The 18,999-nt window shown below is 39.0% G+C and overlaps 1 protein-coding gene across 1 annotated transcript in view; it reads right to left on the bottom strand.

The window, feature by feature from the left end:
• The window catches only part of ahr2 (aryl hydrocarbon receptor 2), a 103,616-nt gene extending 88,412 nt beyond the window's left edge, over window positions 1-15,204 (bottom strand). Inside the window, exon 1 of the mRNA XM_041781528.1 lies at window positions 14,775-15,204. Coding sequence (XP_041637462.1) covers window positions 14,775-14,833 — 59 coding nt within the window. The 5' untranslated portion in view covers window positions 14,834-15,204. The remainder of the gene's footprint in view (window positions 1-14,774) is intronic.
• Between the last annotated feature and the right edge of the window lie 3,795 nt (window positions 15,205-18,999).

Raw genomic sequence — 18,999 nt, 5'->3', positions numbered from 1 at the left:
AAAATTTGAGAAAAAATGGGTTTTAAGTGGCAAAAACTCTCAAAGACTGCAAAAAATTTGGGGTGATAATGGACAAAGATTTTCAAATGGATCTACAGATAAATGCAGCTGTAAAATCCAGTTTTTATCATCTTCATCTTTTATCCAAGGTCAAGCCTTTTTTGTCTTTTACTGATTTTGAGAAGGTTATGCATGCTTTTATCACAACTCATCTTGATTATTGTAATTCACTTTATTTTGGTGCCAGCCAAGCCTCTCTTAATCGCTTACAGCTTGTTCAAAACGCCACAGCTCGTGCTTTAACTGATCGACGTAAATATGACCACATTTCCCCCATTTTAGCATCTCTTTACTGGCTTCCTGTGCGTTTTAGGATTGATTTTAAAATTCTGTTATTAACTTTTAAGTCTCTAAACGGGCTGGCTCCTCCATAGCTTTTTGACCTTTTGGACGCTCTTCCTCTTCATGTTAGACTGTCCCCCTCTCTGCCTGTCTTTAAATCAAAACGCACTTTTACTCCCTGGCTTTCGGCTCTGCTTGAGATTGTGGCTTTTAATCTTTTCTGTTTTAATTGATCCATTTATGTCCTCCAGTTTTTACTTTTCTCCTGTGACTGTGTTTTATTGTTTGTTTTATTGTTTTTAATGTTTACTGTACAGCACTTTGGTCAGCATTTTGTTGTTTTTAAATTAGCTTTATAAATAAATTTGGATTGGAAATTTGGAACCCCCGCTTTCTAGGACTCCACCAGAATCTTGTTGAGCTCCTCCTCTTCTCCTCGAACCAACAAGAGCAACAGGTGAGGAGTAGTAACCAGCCATCAAGGTGAAAGTGTGTGACGCTGCATTGTGTGTGAGCTGCTAGGACAACAGGAAGAAACGGAATTGAGCTGATTTGATCACATTTGTTCGCACACTTTCTTGCATTGCATGCTGTTTAGAAAATAAAGATTCTTCCCTTTATGGCTAAAAACATATTTTCTATTTCACTGACTGTCCTGTGCAGTAGCGGCTGCAGGATCTCCATGTTTCATCACAGCTCCGGGACATCCATTAACCCCGTCCTCTCTTCTCTCTTCTGTAGTGTTTGCTCCCCTGCACAAGCTGCACAAGCTCAAGGTAAAACAACACCTGTCTTTTCTTCTCTATTCCTAAGGGCGTATCAGTGCAGAAAATCAAAGTTGTAATAAAACTTGTTACGCTGCTGTAGGTCACAGGAAATGTAGGTCAAAGGATACAGAGCAGCAATGCCAGTATGTAAAAGGGGATTCGTCCATCTAAAGCTAGTAAGGGAGCTTCTTTAGGCTGCACTAGCGCTGGGCATGAGCACACTAGTGTTGTTTTAGCATCTATATGTTTTTTAAAGAATAACATGCATGCACTGATCTGTATAAAAGTTCCTATTTTGGACAAGATCCAATGATGCAACTTTCAAACACAGCCAACAGAGCAATGCACGCTAAATTTTAATCAGACAAAACTGGAAGGAGCATTCTACTCTTATTAAAGGGATGCGTGTAAATGTGCTTTGTAACAGATATCTAGTTTGATTATTAACAATTGATTATGCAAGACAACAGTGGAGACAGATCAGCGGCCTTTATCAGGTCATTTGATAGCTCTGTTGATGTGCGCTGTTGTAAAGCCAACAGGGTAGATAGGGTCAAGCTGCAGAGTTGATGCAAAAACACCCGGATGTTGTACTATAATGTACTATTTTGTTAAAAAAAATGCTAAAAAGCCAATCAGTGCAATACTAGCTGGGAATAGAGTTAGCCAAATCTTACAAAATGACAGCAAGCAGAGCACCGAGGGGAGAAGTGCTTCTTTAAATCCACCTCTTTGGTTCGCTCTGCAGAAGTCTGCAGCGTCAGAGAAAATGAAAAAAATCAGGAGAATGGAACCAGATCCTCGACCTCAACCTCTTCCTGCAATTTTAACATGAACTGGAAACATAACAAAGAGCCAGATCTTATCCTCTAACATCAGAGCTGGACCTGGTTTCTGCTTTTGTGGCTGCATGGGAGCAAATCCCTGCAGCCAGGATCCAAAACACCGAAACCAGAGCAGGGGAAGCTTTCAGATCTGCTCTGGATGTGGGGAGAGGCAATCAAGTATTAAATACAGAGTAATGTTAGGAAGTGCACACTTTTGATCATCATTCTGCTTTCATGTATCAAATGTTCATGACCAGAAATCATAGCTCGGTATGTTTGAGCTGAATGGTGACACACTACATATCAGCAGCACCCACAACCTCCATTTCAGACCACTTTTACCAGTGCTTGTTGTTGCTAGGTTATGAAAGCTGACCCCTGCTTCCCTCAATGTTATCCCTGGAGACATCATTAAACAGCTCCTTGAGCTTCATATTTTCCTTTAGTGATGGGAATTTCACCAAAACCATGAAAACAAAGTAAAGGAATCCAGTCCTGAACATGAACATGTTCCCTCAAAAACAAAATCAGGTTACCTTCTCCTCCGCCATTGTTGGTGACAAAGCTGATATAAGAAGTCCCGCCCCTTTTTGATTCTGACTGGTCAGTGGGAGAGAACTGACGCTGATGAGCGTGGCCGGTTACAAGTGTTTTCAACAGAGGACTTTTTTGTCAAGATGTAAACGCTGGGTGCGTCAGTGCTGTCTGCAGCACCATCATGGCTACTATACCAGACAAGTTTTACCTCAATAAATCTACATACAAGTGACTTGATGTGTTGCATAACTGAGCTGTAGAAATTCAGAATAAAAGCATTCTCTAGAAGGAGTAGTTTCTCCACAGAAATGTTAAATCAGGCTCTTACTTTGTAACTAAAAACTGGAAGTCTAACCGTACTGTGTTTATCTTAGCGGTGACAAAACATCAAGATGTGGAAATAAAACGTTTTACGTATAGTAGAATTTTAGCGAACAACCTTATTATACCAACAAATTCTACTAATGTGGACACAAATATTTGATTTTAAAAAAGGTAAATATGGCTCTAAATGCATCAATTTCCTGTCTGTATTGGCCAAGAGACGTGTACGTCTCATGGAAAAAAATATCAGGCGAACCCATTTTGTTCATTTTAAACCCTTTTCATCACTTTTTCTGCCTGTTTTTGCCACTTTCTGCCAATTGTTGCCTCTGTTGACCTAGTATTGCCTCTATTAACACCTTTTAATTCCCCCTTTTGCCCATTCTAACCACAGTTAACCCATTTTTGCCAGTCTATATCCATTTTTCATCCCATTTCAACTAATTTCCATCATTTTTTTAATTTAAAGCTATTTCAGCAACTTTTTAATCCCAAATTTGCCACTTGAACCCCTTTTATTTATTTTTTTGCCACTTTAACCTATTTATGTTCTTTAAAAATCCAATTCCACCACCTTTTCACAATTTTTTAGCCATTAATAACCAATTTTAGCAGTTTTTAACCCATTTAAATTATGTCTTTAACAAAATTTTTTTCATCTAATGAAGGATAAATGAAAAAATATGTTTTTTCTTTGATAAGAGTAGTTATAATTCAGGTCAAATATAAAGTATGGTTTTCACAGCTTCACTTCACAATGGATCATGGTTTTACTGATCTCCATGGGCCCCCATTTTGGCTGGGTCCCAGAAACCTCCCCCTCTAACCCCCCTTATGGACGGCCTTGTCTCCACATTACTATTCTTGAATGTTCCCGGCTGTTCAACCACCTTTAGGTACATTCGGTGTCCCCGGTCTTGGGCACCTTTATTTTGGGGGTCACAGGCTGAAAAGGTTGAGAACCACTGCTCTAGATCAGCGGTTCTGAGGTACACTAGTGTGGGAATTTGTACAACTGTGTAACTACAGATACCATAATAAGCATTAAAAAGGCTATTCTGCATGAATATAAATATGGCGGGCCTTAAGATTTTGGCTTGATCTTCGGCCGTTTGAAACCACTCCAGGTAGAGAGCATGTGAGCTGCATGTGAGACATGCATCTCATGCAGCCAGCCAGAATGTTCTGACTTGTTAACATGCATGCTGAAATTAAATTCAAGCCATGATGCTGCCAAGCCGTGATAGCCACGCACCCACTCTGGAACAACCTTAAGTCTTGATTTGATTTTTTTAGTTTGTTTGCACATTAAAAAGTCAGGGCTTTCAGACTGCTTGCATATGTGCTGTGTTTCACTGGCCTGAGCTGTGTAGAGAATTTAGAGGTCTCCCCTTTTTTTCATGCACTGCACCCAGTTATGGCTCAAAATAGACAGGAAAATAATCCATATTTACCTTGTGGCGTATAAAATAGGTGCACAACATGTTTCTTGATGACCCAGAAGAAGGCCATAATTTCTACTAGTAAAGCTTTCTGTTTCCCCACTGGTAGAATAAATCTCAGGAAAGATAAACAGTATAAGTGCACTTCTATTTTGAGCTTTTCAAAATAAAAGCCTGGTGGTTTAGCATTTCTTTGAAGAAACTCCCTTCATTTTTACAGAATGGCTTTATTTTGAATAGTCCCGACAAAATTCCACAATAACTTCCACGAAAACTTACCAAGACTGGCAGGGCTTGACAGCAGGAAGATGCTGCAAACTTGCACTGAGTGTGAAAGCAGCATCAGCAGGAGCGGACACATGTGGCACAAATCAAAACATGCAACTAGTCTGAAACGGGCTCTGAGATCTAAAAATGCTGGACTACATTGGGTTTGTATTGGAAATGTGCACTGCAACTGCAAAACTTCTGTCTCTGGACTCAGGCCCTTAAACACTATAGGTTTCGAAACGACCGAATGTCCTTCATGTTATCGATCTGTGCTATCTTAAATTCATAGAGAATCTGAACTGAACTGAACATTTGAAAAAAATCACTGAAATATTCGTGCAGCTTAGACAGTGTGGAGGAGTTTGGCCGCAATTTTTGAGGATTAACGACAGATTGACCAACATTGGGTGTGTAGGATTTTGAGTTACCCATTAGACTGAGCATTTCCTAGCAAAGCATATTACTGATAGCAGTTTAACTGTAAACCCGCAGTGTGTCGGGACCCATAAGTGGATGTCAGCGCCTTTCTCAGCGGGTTGCAGATGCATGCCTGGAAATAAAAGAAGTTGGGCTGAAATGTTTATATCTTACAGTTTGTTTAGGGAGTAAAACAGGTGATACGGTGGACAATGCTGGTGATCTTCCACTGCTGCAGGCAAAACCAGTTGAAGACTTCAGTTTGATTTAATGCTGACAGTTTAGCGGAAAGTAAATATGACACAAACTACATGAAATATGGCTTCTATTTTTAGGACAAATGGACTAGGGTGAGGTGTGGTTTTTGCTCTACAACAGATCCAAATTGCATTATTATTCACTATAAATGTGATTATTTGAGTCCTGATTCGTCTCAATCTTTATACTGAGCTACAGGCCTTATGTCAATATAATCTAACCCTATATGCAGTTTGAAATATGTGAAAAACTTTATCTAACACAGTAGTTTGATCAGACTTGGATAAAGCACACACACACAGACAGATTGACATTACCATAAATTTAAATGCTCCACTTTTACAGTGCATGTAAACATGAAGGTAAAGCGCCTGGAGCAGCAGCGCTGCAACACAGCCTGGAGTCTCGTCCATGGGTTAAACACACTCGCTCTCACACTCATAACTCACTCCAGAGGAAAAACGGAGAGAAAGAGAAAGAAAGATAAACTCCCTGAGAGAAACTTTTCCTAAAAACCCGGGCGGGAAAACATGGCAGGCTTACATAACCGTTTGCGTGACACAGAACTATGTTAATTTGTGTTGAGGGAGGGAGGAAAGAAACAACCCCCCAAAAAAACACACAGAGACACAGAAGGAAAGACAGGAAAAAAGTATGTTGTGGCAGTCGGAGGAGGAGGAGAAAAAAAAACACAGCCAGTCTCAGATTACGCCATCCTCCCTCCCTCCCTCCTCCCTCGTGGAAACATCGCGTGAGAGCGCTCTCGCTCCACGTCCTGATTATGATTAATGCAGGTAGTACCACACACACAGTGAAACCGCGGTTCTGGCAGGGTTCTGCTCTGGTTCTCCGAGTGGGGGCTGTGGTTCTGAGCGCTGGAGTTAACACCGAGATTGGCCTTTGAAAATCACAGCTAGAAGGACCGAGCAGCTATAGGATGATGAAAGGAATCTTTGCAGCAACATGGAGAGGGTTAAGATTAACCATTTCAGAACAATCCTTCTCCAGAAAATCCTATACAGCAACACAAAGGCTCTGAGATTAACCATTTCAGCACAATCCTTCCCAAAAAACGTTCAACACAGCACTATGAAGAATCTGAGATTAACCATTTCAGCACAACCCTTCTCTAGAACATTCTTTACAGCACTATGAAGAGTCTGAGATTAACCATTTCAGCACAATCCTTCCCTAGAACGTTCTTTACAGCATTATGAAGAGTCTGAGATTAACCATTTCAGCACAATCCTTCTATAGATTGGTCTTTACAGCACTATGAGGGGGTCTGAGATTAACCATTTCAGCGCAATCCTTCTCTAGAACATTCTTGACAGCACTATGAAGAGTCTGAGATTAACCATTTCAGCACAATCCTTCTATAGATTGGTCTTTACAGCACTATGAGGGGGTCTGAGATTAACCATTTCAGCACAATCCTTCCCAAAAAACGTTCAACACAGCACTATGAAGAATCTGAGATTAACCATTTCAGCACAATCCTTCTATAGAACATTCTTTACAGCACTATGTGGGGTCTGAGATTAACCATGTCAGCACAATCCTTCTCTAGAACGTTCTTTATTCTACTATGAAGAGTCTGAGATTAACCATTTCAGCACAGTCCTTCCCTAAAACGTTCAACACAGCACTATGAAGAATCTGAGATTAACCATTTCAGCACAACCCTTCTCTAGAACATTCTTTACAGCACTATGAAGAGTCTGAGATTAACCATTTCAGCACAATCCTTCCCTAAAACGTTCAACACAGCACTATGAAGAATCTGAGATTAACCATTTCAGCACAACCCTTCTCTAGAACATTCTTTACAGCACTATGAAGAGTCTGAGATTAACCATTTCAGCACAGTCCTTCTATAGATTGGTCTTTACAGCACTATGAAGAGTCTGAGATTAACCATAGATTGGTCTTTACAGCACTATGAAGAGTCTGAGATTAACCATTTCAGCACAATCCTTCTATAGATTGGTCTTTACAGCACTATGAAGAGTCTGAGATTAACCATTTCAGCACAATCCTTCCCTAGAACGTTCTTTACAGCATTATGAAGAGTCTGAGATTAACCATTTCAGCACAATCCTTCTATAGATTGGTCTTTACAGCACTATGAGGGGGTCTGAGATTAACCATTTCAGCACAATCCTTCCCTAGAACGTTCTTTACAGCATTATGAAGAGTCTGAGATTAACCATTTCAGCACAATCCTTCTATAGATTGGTCTTTACAGCACTATGAGGGGTTCTGAGATTAACCATTTCAGCACAATCCTTCTCAAGAATATTCTTTACTCTGCTATGAAGAGTCTGAGATTAACCATTTCTGCACAACCCTTCTCTAGAACATTCTTTACAGCACTATGATGAGTCTGAGATTAACCATTTCAGCACAATCCTTCTCTAGAACATTCTTTACAGCACTATGAAGAGTCTGAGATTAACCATTTCAGCGCAATCCTTCTATAGAACATTCTTTACAGCACTATGAAGAGTCTGAGATTAACCATTTCAGCACAACCCTTCTATAGAACGTTCTTTACAGCACTATAAGGAGTCTGAGATTAACCATTTCTGCACAACCCTTCTCTAGAACCTTCTTTACAGCACTATGAAGAGTCTGAGATTAACAATTTCTGCACAATCCTTCTCTAGAACGTTCTTTATTCTACTATGAGGAGTCTAAGATTAACCATTTCAGCACAATCCTTCTCTAGGCCATTCTTTACAGCACTATAAGGGGTCTGAGATTAACCATTTCAGCACAACCCTTCTCTAGAACATTCTTTACAGCACTATGAAGAGTCTGAGATTAACCATTTCAGCACAGTCCTTCTATAGATTGGTCTTTACAGCACTATGAAGAGTCTGAGATTAACCATTTCAGCACAATCCTTCTATAGATTGGTCTTTACAGCACTATGAAGAGTCTGAGATTAACCATTTCAGCACAATCCTTCTATAGATTGGTCTTTACAGCACTATGAAGAGTCTGAGATTAACCATTTCAGCACAATCCTTCCCTAGAACGTTCTTTACAGCATTATGAAGAGTCTGAGATTAACCATTTCAGCACAATCCTTCTATAGATTGGTCTTTACAGCACTATGAGGGGGTCTGAGATTAACCATTTCAGCACAATCCTTCCCTAGAACGTTCTTTACAGCATTATGAAGAGTCTGAGATTAACCATTTCAGCACAATCCTTCTATAGATTGGTCTTTACAGCACTATGAGGGGTTCTGAGATTAACCATTTCAGCACAATCCTTCTCAAGAATATTCTTTACTCTGCTATGAAGAGTCTGAGATTAACCATTTCTGCACAACCCTTCTCTAGAACATTCTTTACAGCACTATGAAGAGTCTGAGATTAACCATTTCAGCGCAATCCTTCTATAGAACATTCTTTACAGCACTATGATGAGTCTGAGATTAACCATTTCAGCACAATCCTTCTCTAGAACATTCTTTACAGCACTATGAAGAGTCTGAGATTAACCATTTCAGCGCAATCCTTCTATAGAACATTCTTTACAGCACTATGAAGAGTCTGAGATTAACCATTTCAGCGCAATCCTTCTATAGAACATTCTTTACAGCACTATGAAGAGTCTGAGATTAACCATTTCAGCACAACCCTTCTATAGAACGTTCTTTACAGCACTATAAGGAGTCTGAGATTAACCATTTCTGCACAACCCTTCTCTAGAACCTTCTTTACAGCACTATGAAGAGTCTGAGATTAACAATTTCTGCACAATCCTTCTCTAGAACGTTCTTTATTCTACTATGAGGAGTCTAAGATTAACCATTTCAGCACAATCCTTCTCTAGGCCATTCTTTACAGCACTATAAGGGGTCTGAGATTAACCTTTCAGCACAATCCTTCTCTAGAACGTTCTTTACAGCTCAAGAAAATAAATTCTCTCTGCAAACATAGGTCTCTACTATTCCAGTGAGTTGTGTTTGGAAACCTATATTAATAAATTATTTTAAACTTCCCTTTTCAATCATGTTACCTTAAAAACAAACCCAAAATGTTCCGTAGAAGGAACCTTTTGGGTTAAGAGTCTTAAAGTTATTCTTTCAGTATGAGGCTTTTCAAGACCTCTAGAACAGGTTCTCTAAAGTGGTGATTCTCAACAGGTGGGCCAGGACCCAGAAGTGGGTCACCAATAAGTTTCTGTACTGTTTATCATTAAATAAATCTGATTGGTCTCAACCTTTCAGCCCGCCCAAAAAAGGCGCCAGAGACCAGAGACCCCCACCGTACCTGAAGGTGGTTGAATACAGCCATGAACATTCAAGAATAGTCATGTGTAGACAAGGCCGCCCATAAGGGGGGATAAAGGAGAGAGCTTTCTGGGGCCCAGGCAAACTGGGGCCTCCTGGAGGTCAGCAAAATCATCAAAGTTCAGCTGTGATATCTATATTTTATGTTTTTTACCTGAATAACAACCACTCTCATCAAAGCAGCAGGTATCTTTTTTATTCATCTGTGCCGTAGTATATAGCCACCTTGAAAATGTAATTTCCTTTTCTTAAAAGCTGAATTAAAATGGGTTAAAATTGGTCCAAAAATAGAGGAAAAGGTGTTGAAATGAGAATTTAAAAGTAGCAGAAATTGGTTAAAAGTGACAAATATTGGAGAAAAGTGGCAAAAATTAGGCAAAAAGTAGCAAAAGTGGGTTAAAGTGGAAAAACGGGCTTAAAAGTTGTGAAAGGGGTTAACAGGGGCAATATTGGCTTAAAAGTGCCAGAAAATGGCTAAATTAGTGGTGAAATGCAATCATATGTGGGAAAAATTGGTTTAAACTGGTGTAATTGGTTAACTAAGGCAGAAATGGGTTAAAATGGCACAAATGGCTAGAACACATAGTGAAACGTAGATAAAATTGGCAAAGAAGGTTGTAAAAAGTGGTGAAAAGGGGCTAATAGTTGCAATAGGCGGGCAACAGAGGCAAGAACAGGTGAAAATTGGGAAAAATTGGTTTAAAAGTAGAAGAAATGGGTGGGAAAAGGGGTAAATTGAAATTAAGAAGAGGCAGGAATTGATTTAAAGTGGCAAACATATGTTTAAGTGTGGCAAAATTTTGTGTAAAGTGGGAAAAGCGGCAAAAACTGCATTAAATTAATTAAAAATGGGTGGGAAGTCCTTGTGCAGACTTATTCTTATGGATTATTTTGATTTCAGCATTAATCTCACTAAATAACCATGTTTTTAAATTTTACATTTAATAATTTTATGCATATATTTCCATAAAAATTGGTTAAATATATAATTTGAATTCATTTTAAAAATATTTTCAGTTGTTCTAAGGAATAAATTTATTCAGCATGTTTCATTATCAAATCTTTAAGAGATTTTTAACAGGCACACATAGGTTCAGTATGAATACAACACTCCAAAACGCCTTGTACCATGGCTGACTTGGAAGAAACATGCTGCAAATTGAGAAATGATGCAAATCCAAAAAACGCACGCAGAAGTCCAAAACAATTATGCTGAAAGAAACAAACTGCAGATTAAAAAGTGAGTTGCAAAAGGCCAAAACAATGGCATCACCAGTAAACAATCCACAGACAGAGGAACAGTGAAAGGTCAAAAACAGATCGAGGCACCTAAAGCGGAGGCCTGTAGGGGGCGCTTAGTGGAACCGTTTATTACTGACTGCAGAGATGAAGACAAGTGCTCTAGCTTTTCTCTATTGTTGCATCTCTTTTATGTTAACAGTTTGGACTAATCAGCCACCATACTTTACAGTCTGACATCTCTACTTTATAATTTGAGCATAGTTCTTTGCCGAAACCAACAAGTGATTTACAATTTAATATTGGAGCATCATGCTTTAATATCATCTTCCAGAATGTGTTTAAGACATCAAAGAGACTTTATAATGAAATGTTTGAGCATGAGATTTCTAGTAACATGTCCAGAAAGGTTCTCTTGATCACGAGAGGTCTATAATTTGCTCTCTAATGGTTGTTTAGAGAACCTTTCTAAAGGTTCTTTTATGTATTATGATGACTCTATGATAATTGGTAGCTGCTGCAGGAATTAAGGCTCTTAAAATTATTTCATCAACCTTTAAAAAGTTCTGACGGATCAAAAACAAAACATTCCTTCATGGTGAGAAACTTTTGGCAATTCTCTTGGAAATCCGCAGCATGAATCAGAATCAGAGTCACTGCTGTTTTAATGTAAAGCACCAATGGGAAAGGGTTCTTTAAGGCACAGTTGTCCGTATTATTTCTTCAAAGGTTGCCTTAAATGGGAGGATACAGTCACTTGTCATGTTTACAGTTTCAATATGGAGCCATAAGGGTTCTTTAATAATGCAAACTTAAAGAGCGATTGCTTCTGTTTACTCATCCAGGGGGTCCTGGATCTCTCTAAAGGCTTCGTCTTCAACATCCAGAGAAATCACGTTATACTATTTAGCACAGCTTAGAAGTACAAAGAGAAAAAACATAAAAGTCTCCTTTAAGGGCTGTACTAGTCAAGTCTGGAGAATAATTCCTCTGCAGCAGTGGTTTTCAAACTGTGGTCTGGGGCCCTCCAGGGGGCCTTGAGGGGAAATCCAGGAGATACGAGTGGTAGACATTTAAATCAGGCTGCAAGGGGAATCAAATGAGTTAACTGCACACTAAAGCATGAATAAAAACTGAAACCTACAGAGAACGATGATCAAGAGGAGATATGTCTGCACGGATCAGTCTGCATAGTGCAGCTGTCTCACATGGTATAATTAGAAATATTCCTGAAGCAACACTTTTCTTTATTTTCCACCCTGGACAGCCTCGTTGGACTTCAGCACTTCACATTACCCCGGTCTGGCTGGCCGGCATTGCATAACCACAAGCAGGGAAAATAGACTTTACAGCCTTATGGATCCAACGACAGACAATGTAGCTACTATTGCAAGCACACAGTACAACTTACTACGCTGCTCTTATTACCATGTTAGACAGGCTGTAATGCATACTGTGTGACCTAGTCTAGAGATGTTTGCACAGCTGTAACTCCCTCTGAAAAGAAATATCTGCAGAGCATGGCCTAAAAAAGGCCTTTTCAGTGTACTGTGTTTTAAAATAACACAGTAACTGATGTTTTAATGATTAATGATATTAAAAAGAAACAAACCTGTATCATAAACATTACATCTCCAGTCTTATTTTAGCTACTGCAAGCAAGAGAGCATTATTTAAACTGCAGGGAAATGTATGTTGCCAACATATTTGTGCAATTTCAGCAGTGTGCCAAATCAGCCTGCAGATTTTGGTTGCTAAAAACTAAAAATGTCCCAGCTTGGATGTTTAGAGCGTATACTTTTATCTCAAACAGTCATGGCTATTATGTGACATTTTTACAGGGATTGCACAAATGTAGTGGCAACTTTAAACCTGACAGTGCAGTCAATTTAGAGATTGTGCATGCCTCTTTTTAGAAATCATAACAAGAAATTACCTTGCTTGATACTGATATTTTAGTTGCCAAAGTATAAAAGCTATTGGTGTATTGTTGGATGTTTGCATGACTAAATTGCACAAATGCATTGGCAATATTAAAATTTTACAATGTGTTTGTGCAATTTAGAGAATCTGCATGAGTTTGCCAGCTTTTTTGGAAATCCAAAACAAAAATATTATCCAACATGAGTGCTTAAAATTTACATTTTGTTGCCTGATTGTTCAAAATGTTTTTGGTATATTGTTGGAATTGTATCACATACAGTTGCACAAATCTATTGGCAACATTAAAACTCACATTTTAGGTAATGTGCATGAGTTTACCTGCTTTTTTTGGAAATTACCCAACACTGGGTGCTTGACACATTTTGTTGCCTTCGTATTTAAACACTTATTGGTATTTGTTGTATATTTGTAGGCATCTTATTGCATAAATGCATTGGCAACATACTCACAAATGTTTTTGAGCAATTTAGAGATTGCGCATGAGTTTTCATGTTGATTTTTGCTATGAAAACAGGCAATTACCCAATATAGAATACTAAGAGCATATATTTTTGTAGCTGTCAAAAAGTCTTATGGAACACAATTGCACAAATACACTGGCAATATTAAAATTTGACAATGTGTTTGTGCAATTTAAAGAATCTGCATGAGTTTGCCGGCTTTTTTGGAAATCCAAAATAAAAAAAATATTCAACATCATTGCTTAAAATGTACATTTTGTTGCCTTATTATTCAAAATTGTTGGAATTGTATCACATATATTGCACAAATATATTGGCAACTTTAAAACTCACAAATGTATTAAAACAATTTGCCGTTTTTTGGGGAAATTACCCAGCACTGGGTGTTTGAAACTTACTTATTGTTGTCTGGTTGGTATTTGTTGGATGTTTGAAGGAATATTACTGGAGCAAATTGCACAAATGCATCGGCAACATACTCACATAAATCGCTTGTGAGTTTTCCTGTTGATTTTTGACATGAAAACAGGCAATTTCCCAACATAGACTGCTTAAGGCATGATTTTTTGTTGTTATAAAGGTCTTATGGAACATAACTGCACAAATACATTGGCAATGTTAAAAATGTTCTTATGTTTTTGAGCAATTCACACAGTTTGCATGACTTCGCCTGCACTTTTTCCAATTACTGACGGCAAGAATCTACTTGGTTACTTAGAACTTACACTTTAATGAGAAAGTCATGGCTCTCATTTTGCAGAAAATGCACAGTTAGATTGGCAACAATAGGCTTGATAATGTATTAGTGCAATTCAGGGATGTGCATGAGGTTGCTGGCTTTTTGGGGAAAAAAAACAAGAAATTGTTGCCTTCGTATTTCAACGATTAGTAGTGTATCGGGGATTTCTGAATGATTGCAGGAATCTTATCAGAATAAACTGCACTAAAATTTTGGCAACATTAAAACTCAGGAATGTTTTTGAGCAACTTAGAAAGCGTGCGTGGGTTTTCCTGCTGTTTTTAGTAATGAAAACAAGCAATTACCCAGAATGGAGTGCTAAGGGCACGCATTTTTGTCAACCCTAGTATTTCAACACTTAATAATCAATAAGTAGACATGTGAAAGCGACTTGTGGAACAAAGTTGAACAAACACATTAGCAATGTTGAAATGTCCTTTAAGCAATTTACACTTTTAGCTTCATGTTTTTGTTACAAAACAAGAAATAATCTAACTTTTGTGTACCTGTGATGTGGCTGGCATGTCATTGGTGTTAATCTGATGTTTACTAGAATCGTATCGAGGTTGTAAAAATCGACAGCGTAAACATTAGTGACAGTGTAATTAAAGGCTCAAAGAGTCGGTTAGGGTGAGGTTTGAGTTATAATAGGACATGTGTGTTTAATATGTTAAATTCTGCATAAATTCACAACTAAAGCAGAGGCAAAGTTTCTGTAAAGGTGGTATTACAAAAGTATTGCAGTAAAATTACAATAGGGTCTTCTCACACACTTAAAGTTCCCTTAGAAAAACTTTCAGAGAGCATGAAGTTGTTAAAGTTCAATGAAACTACATATTTAGTGCTTCTATGTAAATATTCTCGGTGCATTTTAGGGTGTTTAAACTTGTAGACTTACATTTTCTGCACCGGCTTCTTCCGTTTCTTAGCCGCGTACAGCGCGGTGTTCGTCAGCATGGTGAACTGAGAGCAAACAAAGTAAAAAAAAGTGGCTTTATCCCGGGTTAAATGTACACGTTAACAGGTCCACACGTGCTCGGTAGACTCACATCCCTCAAAATGACTTGAAAAAAAGGAAAATCCCACGGTAAATCCCCCGTACGTCCTTATGTCTTGAGCGCCTCTTGGTCGAAAAACGTACTTTTCGTCTACTTTATCTACTCCAAACGTCCGTGAGACGTTAGCAAACCGTCACTAGAGTTCATAATCCCCACAGTAAAGTACTTCCACGGCGTCTTAACACGACCACGGAGACTTTTTCACGGTGAAAAAGACCGACTGGAGGAGTTTTGTTGAAGTCGTCTGCCTTTGCGTCACCCCCGTTGTGATTTGACAGAACTGCTGCTGCTTCTGCTGCCGCGCGCTCCCGTTGCAGTGTGCGCACGCGCGTGTGTGTGTGTGAGTCAGGGTAACAACGCGAGAGTAGAAAAATTTAAGGTAGAGCGAATGTGGGTCAAATGTAAGCCACACCGCAAAGCGAGAACGAGTAGAATAGTGCGATCAAACAGGGACGACCTTAACAGTCGTTGTTATTGTGAAAATACAGTAGTTATTATGCCGGTATTACAGTATGAATCCATTGATAAAAAATTGAAATTAAAAAAAAAAAAAAAAATTTTAGGATGTCTTCGTTTAAATTGCTATTTTATTAAAATATAATAACAACAACAACAATAATAATAGTAATAATAATTAGTATTATTATACAAAAATATGATATACTGTAATGAACGCTGAGCTTTAAAGTTTGTGTAAGGTGGTTATAGGTCTGTATTATTGTTCTACATATTAATAATTGTTATAATAGTATTATTACTGAAAATTACACTTTATTGATCCTTTAAAATTGTGATCTCATGAAGCCCAGTGTTAGAAAAAGTTGTGTCGCAAGTATTTATTGACCGAAAAAAAACATCTACACAACTCACATATGACTTCTAGTGATGGACAATATGCTTTGTTACATATACATACAACATATTGTCACATATGTTAAATTAAGCTAATTCTTAATTGGCTGGCCTGTTTACTATTTTATTATATATATTTTTTAATCTTTTTGGCACTCTAGCAGTAAGAATAAAATTTATGTGGCCCTCTCTGTAATGTAAGTTGCTCATCCCTGTTTTAGAGCATTATAACTTTGAATTTTGCCAGCTTTCCAAGAACTTTTATGTGCTCAGTTAAAGGTATATTCCTCCTTTACCACTGCTATTATTGTCAAATCTTTATCTCTCAATGTCTGATCTTTTGGGGGCCTGTCCTTAAAAATCTGTGAAGCAGAGGCGATAGTCCTGTATCAATTAAAGTCATTTAAAATGTTTATTTCAAATGATTTTGACTGTGTAATGAAAGTGATGCAGGTTTGTCCCATTTCCCTTGACTGTGTTCTTCAGACTGATCCAGACTCTGCATTTAGACACATCTCATGAAACTTTAACTCTGTTTATTTGGCCTTGAAATAGCTGGTGGTCAGGAGTAAAAGCTCTCCCTGAGAAGCTGACATTTAGGAGATTTTCCCAGCACTGCCCTGTCACTCCTGCTGAAAACAAAGTCGACCATCAGTCACATCTCTGTCTAAAAACACAATGTGGCAGCACTAAGTGTGAATTTGTCTCTGTCGCTGGGTGGTTGTCAGCAGGTGAAGGTTCACTCTCTGTTCTTGTTGCTTCACTTTTCCTGTGCTGGTAAAAGTCACATTATTCCAACATGAAAAGGCTCAGATTTGCGTACATATTTGTTTAACGTTTTGGCTATTTGGCAGTCACCGTGTCCTCCTACGCTCTGTCACAGCGAGGTGAACTGTGCTTCACAGGGTCGTGAACTTGAAGGATTTCTGCATTGTTCCTTGTGTTGAATACAGCAAATGTCAGGTGATATATCACAGTGTTTTTCTCCTCGGTGAGTAACTTGCATTGGCACGCCAGGAACCAAACTCACTAAACCGAGAGGCACAGCGCAGAAGTCACAATATTCCTCTCCAAACATCTGTCAGCTGCTAGTGTAAACTGGAACTTTTTGGTTATTTTTCATTTGACGTCTCGTCATGACGGCTCAGGTTGTGTAACTCGCTGTGGAGTTCCAGCATCACAGTTGTAAATACGGACTCTCACGCATTGAGATTCCTATGGACGGAAATAATGACGAGTAGGAGTGAGAAACACAAGATGGCTTTTTCATTCAGGGTTTGAAATTTGAGGTTCAGAGCTGATTTGAGCAGCAGGTTCAGAATGGAGAGAGAAAATCAGTCTTAGTGTTAAAATCTTACACAACAATCACACCACCATTTAAACACGCAGTATGTAAATTCAGCACCCAGGGTGCTCTCAGTCATCACAATAATAAAAGATGACATCAAGTGTAGCGGGAAATCATGGGAGCGATCCCCAGGCACACTACCCTTCAATGAAAACAAACTCAAATGGACCAAATTCAATATGAACAAGAGCATCTTGGGCAACAGAATGCAACTAAGCTGCATAAAACCTGACTGAGATACAGCAACAGAGCAGCAGCTATCTGTAAAATTTCAGACTTCCTTATTGTAGCAGTCTTTGACTCAACATCCGATGTTTCCATGCAACCATAAATATGTATCTGTCTGTCAAGGCACAAAAAATACACGTCTCTTTACAACCACAAAAATAAAGGATGCCTCCAGCTTTAAAAATGTTGGTAATATCTAAAGAAAAAGTAAGTACTTGACTTTAAAAAATAACAGCTTTTGTCACAGTTTCTGTTTCTCTTGTGTCTTTTATATGATCTTATCTTGTCTTGTCTTGTCTTGTCTTGTCTTTTGTCTGGGTTGTTGCTTTGTTTTTGTACTTGCTTCTGCACTTGTCAAAGCACTTTGTAAACCCATGTTTTTACAAGTGCTATACAAATAAAGTTATTATTATTATTATTATTGTTCCAAAGATCAGCTCCAGCAGCGAGCCTCCCATCCCAAGCTTCAATAACCTGCCTCCTAGCCCAAGTCTCCAATGGCCAAGAGCCTTCTGCTTTCTGTGCTCCAAAGCCACAAGCCTCCAGTGCCCTGGAGCCCCAAGCCTCCTGTGCCCAAGAGCCTAGGCCTTCCTGTGGCTTGGAGCCACAGCCTCCTATCCTGGCTGAGTGCCACCTGCTTCCTGTCCCTGCTGAGCCCTGCTAGACCTCGGGTGCAGAGAGGGAGCTCCACCTAGGCCACTGTTGGAGGTCAGGCCAATGCCTGCACCCATGTCCTCGCTGGGGGTTTGGTGGACCCCATTTCCCTGCTAACCTCAGTTCCTGTCACAGGGGACACAAACCAAGGCCCTGGTCTACCCCCACTGAACTCTCATGCCCGTCAGGGCCGCCCACCTGAAGTCTGGCGATGAGAATTGAAACAAATTAATAACAAAATGCATCACCTATGGGGCGCAGGTGGCCTCGTGGTTTAAGGCTCAGCCCATGTACGCGGACAGCCCGGGTTGGAATCCAGCCTGAGGCCCTTTACCGCATGTCTCTTCCCTGCTCTCGTCCCTGTTTCCGACTCTATCCACTGTCCTCCTCTATCAAATAAAGGCACAAAAATGTCCAAAATAAATCTTAAAAAAATGCATTCCCCTCTTTGACCGATCTGACGTAGCTTCAAAATTGCATGAATTAAAGAAAGCTTTTCTGCATAAGCCTTCACATAGGATCCAAAAAACAGGCAAGGAAATGCAAATTTTTATCAAAGCTGGATCTAAAATGCAAAAAGTAATTTTAAATACCACCAGTCAAGCTCTCAAAGAGCTGTTTGTGCAATGTTATGCTGAAAATAAATTATAAAGGTAACTGTTGCAGGATTTTTTTCAATGAACCTGCAGCTTTAGTGGACCCTTTCTGGCATTTGCGGTCAATTTGTTATGTTATTTGCTTTTAAGAGTCACGCAAAGTTTTTAGGTATTTACTGACCTCATTTAGGACAAATGTTGCACAACTTGCACAAATAAGTCGCAGCAGCTGATATAAAATGTTAACTGTAATAAAACTGCAGCTTTTAAAGACACAAGTTTGATGGGGTTTTGATGGGTTTGTCAAAAAGTTTAAGGATTAGCAACAAAAATATTGTTTTCCTGTATGTTTTGGGAAATACTGGACCAGAAGGAGAAATAATAAAC

This window comes from Cheilinus undulatus, linkage group 24 (assembly GCF_018320785.1).
Source record: "Cheilinus undulatus linkage group 24, ASM1832078v1, whole genome shotgun sequence".
NCBI classification, from domain to species: Eukaryota; Metazoa; Chordata; class Actinopteri; order Labriformes; family Labridae; genus Cheilinus; species Cheilinus undulatus.
The sequence above is the reverse complement of the archived record's forward strand: the minus strand, read 5'-3'. Positions and strand labels throughout refer to the sequence as shown.